Consider the following 10000-nt stretch of genomic DNA (forward strand, 5'->3'; position numbering starts at 1 on the left):
GTGTTTGAAGTGTGCAAGTAGGCGCTTTGAGACACAGCCTGTGACTTTTTTTCTTTTCTTTTTTCGACATACTATACTATGACTTTTTAAAAGCTTCTCATGCCATCCTGTCTTCCCTCTGTGTGCCTGTCTGTGTCTCAGGCGAGCTGCGCCACATCTCCAGCCTGAAGCCCTGGGCTCTGTTCGAGGTCCTGCTGGAGAAGTACGAGTGGCCGCTGGACCAGGCGGCGCAGTTCAGCGACTTCCTGTCCACCATGTTGGAGCTGCAGCCTGAGTGCAGAGCAACGGCAGCGCAGTGTCTGCAGCACGCATGGCTGCACACATAAACGCACATAAACACACACACACACACACAAACAATGATCTCACACACACACACACATAAACATACACACACAAACACTGATCTCACAGACGCACGCACACACACAGAGACACACACACACACAAACACACAGCTGATCTCACACGCACGCACACAGACACACACACACATAAACACACACACACACAAACACACAGCTGATCTCACACGCACGCACACAGACACACACACACATAAACACACACACACAAACACACAGCTGATCTCACACGCACGCACACACACAGAGACACACACAGAGACACACACACACAAACACACAGCTGATCTCACACACACGCACGCACATACACACATAAACACACAGCTGATCACACACATATACAGAGAGACACACACATAAACACACAGCTGATCACACACACATACAGAGAGACACACATAAACACACAGCTGATCACACACATAATAAACACACACACACACACACATACAAGTTGTGTTTAGGAGTGTTAGAAATCTCTGTGTTGATTTCCTGTGTCCCGGTCTGATAGTATGATGGATAATTTGATTGATTGATTGATTGATTGGTTGATTTGAAGTCAGTTCCTGTTTATTTCGGCTCTTTAAACCGTTTTCTGTGATTTTCAGTTTTTCTGATTCTGCTGAATTCTGTTCAGTTCCTTTTTGACTTTTGGCTGAGTTGATATTGAACTGACCCTTTCTTTCTCTCCCTCCCTTTTTTATGAAACCTTCTCGTTCATTGATTATTGATCAGAGACTTTTAAGACTCCTAAACCCCCCCCCCCCGATGAGTTCTGATATAGACGAGCACACTGTAGCGACCCTCTCACTGACTCTGATCACAGTATTGATCTCTGTAGCTCAACGTGAATCGCCTCTGACCTGTTCGCCTTGTTTCTATGTTCATATAATAAATTAATAAATAAATAGTGCCTTGACATGAGCCCCAACTCCGGCCCCTCCTCCAGTCACAGTGACATCACCAGTTTTTTTTACATGTGTCCGTTTGTGTGGAACATTTCTTCTTCTGTGAAAATAAAGATGACTGAACGCTCGTCTGAGACCTTTCCCTCGAACTCTGTCAAAGTACCTCCTCATAATGTTGACATTTTGGCTCTACGCCAGGGCTGTAGTACTTAAAGGTCCCATGTCCCATGTGCCATGTCCCCAGTCTCTTTTATATAGACCTTAGTGGTCCCCTAATACTGTATCTGAAGTCTCTTTTATATAGACCTTAGTGGTCCCCTAATACTGTATCTGAAGTCTCTTTTATATAGACCTTAGTGGTCCTCTAATACTGTATCTGAAGTCTCTTTTATATAGACCTTAGTGGTCCTCTAATACTGTATCTGAAGTCTCTTTTATATAGACCTTAGTGGTCCCCTAATACTGTATCTGAAGTCTCTTTTATATAGACCTTAGTGGTCCCCTAATACTGTACCTGGAGTACCTGGGCTGGGCCAAATTCTCTGGGCGGGCAAAGCAGAGAAAGGGGAGGTAACCTTGCTCCTTATGACCTCATAAGGAGAAGGTTCCTGATTGGTCCATCTGAGCTTTCATTTTCTCAAAGGCAGAGCAGGATACCCAGGGCTCGGTTTACACCTATCACCATTTCTAGCCACTGGGGGACCATAGGCAGGCTGGGGGAACTCATATTAATGTTAAAAAACCTCATAAAGTGAAATGTTTATGCCATGGGATCTTTAAGTATGGTCTTGGACTCGAGAAGGTTTTTCTATGGTCTCGGATTCGCTGGTATTTGGACTTGTCTCGGCCACACTGGTCTTGCCAAATGTTGCTTTTGGTCTCGACTGAGTCCAGGCGTCTTTTATGTTTATAATAATATTGGAGGGAAAGTGAGAAACTGGCCACCTGATAACCAATCACACACTAGGTTATCTTAACACGCCCTGTATCTGCGTGCTAACGTTAGTGCCATTCATTTTCATTGATTCACACACACACTGTAACAAACGAAGATGTCCGCCAACTCTGCCATAATCAAATTTGGTTATAGAAATCACGAATTTCTCAGCACTGCGCCTAAAAAGAAACAGACTGCAAATTCTGCAAAACAACCATTTCTGATACCTGTGGGACAACGTCCATCTTCGTAAGACACCTGCACATCATAAAACTTTTAATTTTTCTGGACTCGGTCTTGACTTGGTCTCGACTAGTCCTGGTTTGGACTCAACAAAGGTGGTCTTGACTGCAGCCCTGCTATACACTATAAAACATAAATCTACAGTCTAAAAATGTTCATTTCCCAGAGAGCCAGCATACGGTAGTTCCAGCAGCTTTAATATCAAACCAGCCCCAGACCCCAGACTGGGTCTGGATCCATGGAGCTTCTCCCTTCAGGCTGCACACAGGTTACGGCCATTAAAAACACACTGTGGGAGTCTTTGTCAGTGTCTCACACACACACAGAGTCCTGTCCTTGAGGACAAGCTGAGTTTATCAGTTCATAACGCTCTTCATCTTCACTTCTTCTTCCTCACCACCGTCCAACCGTCTTCTTCACCCTGCGGAGGAGGAGGAGGAGGAGGAGGAGGAGGAGGATCTGTCCTGCTGACTGATGGACCGGACGACTCACACTCCATCATCTGAGCACACAACACACATTTTACTATATGCAAAGAACCAGGAGTCAGGAGTCATGGGGCTGATCGCTGTCGGCTTTAAAATTATAATATGTAAAGTAGCTGCAGCTGTTACATAAACACAGGAGGGAAGTATAGGTTTAAGGTTTAAAGTCATAGTATAGTATGGCGAATAAAGTCATAGTATAGTATGTCCAATAAAGTCATAGTATAGTATGTCCAATAAAGTCATAGTATAGTATGTCGAATAAAGTAAAAAAAAAACATAGTATAGTATGTCGAATAAAGTCATAGTATAGTATGTCGAATAAAGTCATAGTATAGTATGTCGAATAAAGTCATAGTATAGTATGTTGAAAAAACTCAAAAAGTCATAGTATAGTATGTTGAAAACAGTCAAAAAGTCATAGTATAGTATGTTGAAAAAAGTCATAGTATATTATGTTGAAAACAGTCAAAAAGTCATAGTATAGTATGTTGAAAACAGTCAAAAAGTCATAGTATAGTATGTTGAAAACAGTCAAAAAGTCATAGTATAGTATGTTGAAAAAACTCAAAAATAGTATAGTATGTCGAAAACAGTCAAAAAGTAATAGTATAGTATGTTGAAAAAAGTCATAGTATAGTATGTTGAAAACAGTTAAAAGTCATAGTATAGTATGTTGAAAACAGTCAAAAGTCATAGTATAGTATGTTGAAAAAAGTCATAGTATAGTATGTTGAAAACAGTCAAAAAGTAATAGTATAGTATGTTGAAAACAGTCAAAAAGTCATAGAATAGTATGTTGAAAAAAGTCAAAAAGTAATAGTATAGTATGTTGAAAAAAGTCATAGTATAGTATGATGAAAACAGTCAAAAAGTAATAGTATAGTATGTTGAAAACAGTCAAAAAGTCATAGTATAGTATGTTGAAAAAAGTCATAGTATAGTATGTTGAAAACAGTCAAAAAGTCATAGTATAGTATGTTGAAAAAAGTCAAAAAGTCATAGTATAGTATGTCGAAAAAAAGTTTAAAAAAAAGTCATAGTATAGTATGTCGAGAAAAAGTAAAAAAAGTCATAGTATAGTATGTCGAAAAAAAGTAAAAAAAAAAGTCATAGTATAGTATGTCGAGAAAAAGTAAAAAAAAAGTCATAGTATAGTATGTCGAAAAAAAGTTTAAAAAAGTCATAGTATAGTATGTTCGAAAAAAGAAAAAAAAAGTCATAAGTATAGTATGTGAAAAAAAGTTTAAAAAAAGTCATAGTATAGTATGTGAGAAAAAAGTAAAAAAAAGTCATAGTATAGTATGTTCGAAAAAAGTAAAAAAGTCATAGATTATAGTAAGTAGAGAAAAAATAAAAAAGTCATAGTATAGTATGTTCAAAAAAAAGTTTAAAAAAAGTCATAGTATAGTATGTGCGAAAAAGTAAAAAAAGTCATAGTATAGTATGTTCGAAAAAAAGTTAAAAAAAATCATAGTATAGTATGTCGAAAAAAAAAAAAAAAAAAGTCATAGTATAGTATGTCGAAAAAAAGTTTAAAAAAAATCATAGTATAGTATTTCGAAAAAAAGAAAAAAAAAAAGTCATAGTATAGTATGTCGAAAAAAAGTAAAAAAAAGTCATAGTATAGTATGTCGAAAAAAGTAAAAAAAAGTCATAGTATAGTATGTCGAGAAAAAGTAAAAAAAAAGTCATAGTATAGTATGTCGAAAAAAAGTTTAAAAAAAAGTCATAGTATATAGTATGTCGAGAAAAAGTAAAAAAAAAGTCATAGTATAGTATGTCGAAAAAAAGTTTAAAAAAAGTCATAGTATAGTATGTCGAAAAAAAGAAAAAAAAAAGTCATAGTATAGTATGTCGAAAAAAAGTTTAAAAAAAATCATAGTATAGTATTTCGAAAAAAAGAAAAAAAAAAGTCATAGTATAGTATGTCGAAAAAAAGTTAAAAAAAAGTCATAGTATAGTATGTCGAAAAAAAGAAAAAAAAAAGTCATAGTATAGTATGTCGAAAAAAAGTTTTTAAAAATCATAGTATAGTATGTCGAAAAAAAGAAAAAAAAAAGTCATAGTATAGGACAGGGGTGGCTGTGTGGCTCTTGAGCCGTATGGGGCTCTGTGCCTGCTCCTTTGAGGCTCTTTGTGTGGCTGGGGGCTGTGTTATTGGTGGATTTTATTTTATTTCTTTTTTACTTTTTGAAACATTTCAGATAAGTAAAAAAAATAAATAAATAAAAAAGCATTTGAATTGATCTGCCAATACATTTGCCAATTATTTTAAAATAAAAAATAACGCAGCAGAGTTTTTTTATGGACAGATTCTGCAACCGGAAGAAAAGCAGCGGCCACAGATCACCTTCCTCATTATTAACCCTTTCACTGCTGAATCAGATCGCTTGAAAGCCCCTCTAGCGACAAATGAGTGAACGAGTCGCTTCGAGTGGCCACAACCGAGTACAACCAGACCTGAAAAGGATTGTGGGTAACAAAGACTGTCAGGTTTCCCACTGAGTCAATCTAAGTAAGAAAAAAAACCCTATGAAAACTGCTATGTATTCTGACCATTAGATCTGGAAGTCACCGTTGCTGTTGTAATGTGGACCTGCATGTGTTGTGTGGCTTTTTGCTATGGTGCGTGTTTTTTTTGTGTCATAGTATAGTAATGTCGAAAAAAGTAAAAAGGTCAGTATAGTATGTCAAAAAAAATGAAAAAAGTCATAGTATGTCAAAAAAAAAAAAAAAAATCATAGTATAGTATGTCGAAATTCTAACCTCATGACAATGTTGACATTTTGGCTATAAATGTCAACATTGAATAAAGTCATAGTATATATGTCGACAAAAGTTTAAAAAAAAGTCATAGTATAGTATACTCAGCAAAAAAGAAACGTACTCTCACTTTCAACTGCTTTTATTTTCAGCCAACTTAACATAAGTAAAACTTTGTATGAACATAAAAAAGATTCAACTACTAAGACATAAACTGAACAATGTTACACAGACTAACATGGGACTAACAGAAATGGAAACATGGGTCCCTGAACAAAGGATGGTCCCAATCAAAAGTTACAGAAGGTTCCAGGGAAGACCTCCTCCTCCCTCATGTGGTCCCCTTCCTGCAGGCTCATCCTGACATATAGTAGTATACATACATATATCACATGCATACAGGATAGTAGTATACAGCTGTTATACATCATATCACATGCATACAGGATAGTAGTATACAGCTGTTACATCATATCACATGCATACAGGGATAGTAGTATACAGCTGTTACATCATATCACATCCATACAGGGATAGTAGTATACAGCTGTTATACATCATATCACATCCATACAGAGATAGTAGTATACAGCTGTTATACATCATATCACATCCATACAAGGATAGTAGTATACAGCTGTTATACATCATATCACATCCATACAGGATAGTAGTATACAGCTGTTATACATCATATCACATCCATACAGAGATAGTAGTATACAGCGTTTATACATCATATCACATCCATACAGAGATAGTAGTATACAGCTGTTATACATCATATCACATCCATACAGGGATAGTAGTATACAGCTGTTATACATCATATCACATCCATACAGGGATAGTAGTATACAGCTGTTATACATCATATCACATCCATACAGGGATAGTAGTATACAGCTGTTATACATCATATCACATCCATACAGGATAGTAGTATACAGCTGTTATACATCATATCACATCCATACAGAGAGAAGTTTTACGCATGTTAAGTTGGCTGAAAATAAAAGCAGTTGAAAGTGAGAGGACGTTTCTTTTTTTGCTGAGTATATGTTGAAAAACCCAAATAAAGTCATAGTATATATATATATATATATATAAAAAAAAAAGTCATAGTATAGTATGTCGAAAAAAAACCAAAAAGTCATAGTATAGTATGTCGGAAAAGAAAGTAAAAAAAGTCATAGTATAGTATGTCGAAAAAAAAGTACAAAAAGTCATAGTATAGTATGTCGAAAAAAACCAAAAAGTCATAGTATAGTATCTCGAAAAAAAAAGTAAAAAAAGTCATAGTATAGTATGTCGAAAAAAAAATATAAAGTCATAGTATAGTATGTCGAAAAAAGTAATAAAAAAAAAAAATCATAGTATAGTATGTCAAAATGCTAACCTCTCATGACTAGGTCTGCTCTCTCTTAGCTGACTAATCGGTGGTTTTGGTCTTAGTCAGCTTAGATCTCTTTAGTCCATTAGTCGTGTCTGATGCTGTTTTCATGCTGAATGACTTATTTTCCAAGAAACGTACGAGCTCATCTCTGGTTATTAAAGTGGTGCTTTTAGCACGACTCTTAGTGGAGAAACTCAGATTAACAGATCTGTCGATTAAATCAACTAATCGATTAGTCGGTACAACTGAATGAGTGCTAGTCGACTGAGAATTTCATCAATCGAGCACAGCCCTACTCATGACAATGTTGACATTTTGGCTATACACTATAAAACATAAATCTACAGTCTAAAAATGTTCATTTCCCAGAGAGCCAGCATACGGTAGTTCCAGCAGCTTTAATATCAAACCAGCCCCAGACCCCAGACTGGGTCTGGATCCATGGAGCTTCTCCCTTCAGGCTGCACACAGGTTACAGCCATTAAAAACACACTGTGGGAGTCTTTGTCAGAGACACAGAGTCCTGTCCTTGAGGACAAGCTGAGTTTATCAGTTCATAACGCTCTTCATCTTCACTTCTTCTTCCTCACCACCGTCCAACCGTCTTCTTCACCCTGCGGAGGAGGAGGAGGAGGAGGAGGATCTGTCCTGCTGACTGATGGACCGGACGACTCACACTCCATCATCTGAGCACACAACACACATTTTACTATATGCAAAGAACCAGGAGTCAGGAGTCATGGGGCTGATCGCTGTCGGCTTTAAAATTATAATATGTAAAGTAGCTGCAGCTGTTACATAAACACAGTAAGTATAGCTTTAAGGTTTAAAGTCATAGTATAGTATGTCCAATAAAGTCATAGTATAGTATGTCGAATAAAGTCATAGTATAGTATGTCGAATAAAGTCATAGTATAGTATGTCGAATAAAGTCATAGTATAGTATGGCGAAAAAAAGTCAAAAAAATCATAGTATAGTATGTCGAAAACAGTCAAAAAAGTCACAATACACCATGATATCATCACACTATACTTCGACATAACACTACATACTACACAGTACTACACAGTACTACACAGTACTACACAGTACTACACAGTACTGGGACTTTTCTTTTTACAACAATCAGAAGTCACAGGAATTCCCAACATACCACAAAATACACATCTGGACCTCCCGCTCCAGTGTGTAGCAGTGTGTGACGGTCCAGTGTGTAGCAGTGTGTAGCAGTGTGTGTGTAGCAGTGTGTAGCAGTGTGTGACGGTCCAGTGTGTAGCAGTGTGTAGCAGTGTGTGACGGTCCAGTGTGTAGCAGTGTGTAGCAGTGTGTGACGGTCCAGTGTGTAGCAGTGTGTAGCAGTGTGTAGCAGTGTGTTACAGTGTGTGACGGTCCAGTGTGTAGCAGTGTGTTACAGTGTGTGACGGTCCAGTGTGTAGCAGTGTGTAGCAGTGTGTGACGGTCCAGTGTGTAGCAGTGTGTAGCAGTGTGTGACGGTCCAGTGTGTAGCAGTGTGTAGCAGTGTGTAGCAGTGTGTAGCAGTGTGTGACGGTCCAGTGTGTAGCAGTGTGTGACGCTCCAGTGTGTAGCAGTGTGTGACGCTCCAGTGTGTAGCAGTGTGTGACGCTCCAGTGTGTAGCAGTGTGTGACGCTCCAGTGTGTAGCAGTGTGTGACGGTCCAGTGTGTAGCAGTGTGTAGCAGTGTGTGATGGTCCAGTGTGTAGCAGTGTGTAGCAGGTGTGGCCGGTCCAGTGTGTAGCAGTGTGTGGCAGCTCGTGTGTGTAGCAGTGTGTGACGCTCCAGTGTGTAGCAGTGTGTGACGCTCCAGTGTGTAGCGGTGTGGCCGGCTCCATGTGTAGCAGTGTGTGGCGGCTCAGTGTTATGTGTGTGGTCCATGTGTAGCAGTGTGTGACGCTCCAGTGTGTAGCAGTGTGTGACGCTCCAGTGTGTAGCAGTGTGTGACGGTCCAGTGTGTAGCAGTGTGTAGCAGTGTGTGATGGTCCAGTGTGTAGCAGTGTGTGACGCTCCAGTGTGTAGCAGTGTGTGACGCTCCAGTGTGTAGCAGTGTGTGACGCTCCAGTGTGTAGCAGTGTGTGACGCTCCAGTGTGTAGCAGTGTGTGACGGTCCAGTGTGTAGCAGTGTGTAGCAGTGTGTAGCAGTGTGTGACGGTCCAGTGTGTAGCAGTGTGTAGCAGTGTGTGACGTACCTGTGTTCCATCATCATCACCATCACCCTCGTCGTCTTCGTCAGACTGCGTGGGCGCGGCGGTGACCTTTGCCCTCTGACTCTTCTTCTGTGTGAGGGTGGTGATGGTGTGTTTGAGGGGCTGCAGCGCCCCCTGCTGCCACTGGCCGAACATCTGCATCAGACTGTCGCACATCTGGAAGTACATACAGGTGCACGCAGGTCAACATCGCACGTTGTCCTTCAGATACAGTATTAGGGGACCACTAAGGTCTATATAAAAGAGACTTCAGATACAGTATTAGGGGACCACTAAGGTCTATATAAAAGAGACTTCAGATACAGTATTAGGGGACCACTAAGGTCTATATAAAAGAGACTTCAGATACAGTATTAGGGGACCACTAAGGTCTATATAAAAGAGACTTCAGATACAGTATTAGGGGACCACTAAGGTCTATATAAAAGAGACTTCAGATACAGTATTAGGGGACCACTAAAGGTCTATATAAAAAGAGACTTCAGATACAGTATTAGGGGACCACTAAGGTCTATATAAAAGAGACTTCAGATACAGTATTAGGGACCACTAAAGGCCTATATAAAAGACTACAGATACAGTATTAGGGGACCACTAAGGTCTATATATAAAAGAGACTTCAGATACAGTATTAGGGGACCACTAAGGTCTATATAAAAGAGACTTCCAGATAC

General features: G+C 38.9%; 1 protein-coding gene across 1 annotated transcript; it reads right to left on the reverse strand.

Annotated features, from left to right (window-relative positions):
• Positions 1-2632: 2632 nt before the first annotated feature.
• On the reverse strand, positions 2633-9482 carry tsr2 (TSR2 ribosome maturation factor; the record flags this gene model as incomplete). The annotated part of the gene is given in 2 exon segments (XM_039793831.1): positions 2633-2958; positions 9309-9482. Coding segments are annotated over 2 exon segments (297 nt in total), but the record flags the coding sequence as incomplete, so codon positions are not given.
• Between the last annotated feature and the right edge of the window lie 518 nt (positions 9483-10000).

This window comes from Perca fluviatilis, unplaced genomic scaffold (assembly GCF_010015445.1).
Source record: "Perca fluviatilis unplaced genomic scaffold, GENO_Pfluv_1.0 PFLUV_unplaced_scaf_103, whole genome shotgun sequence".
In the NCBI taxonomy this organism is placed as follows: domain Eukaryota; kingdom Metazoa; phylum Chordata; class Actinopteri; order Perciformes; family Percidae; genus Perca; species Perca fluviatilis.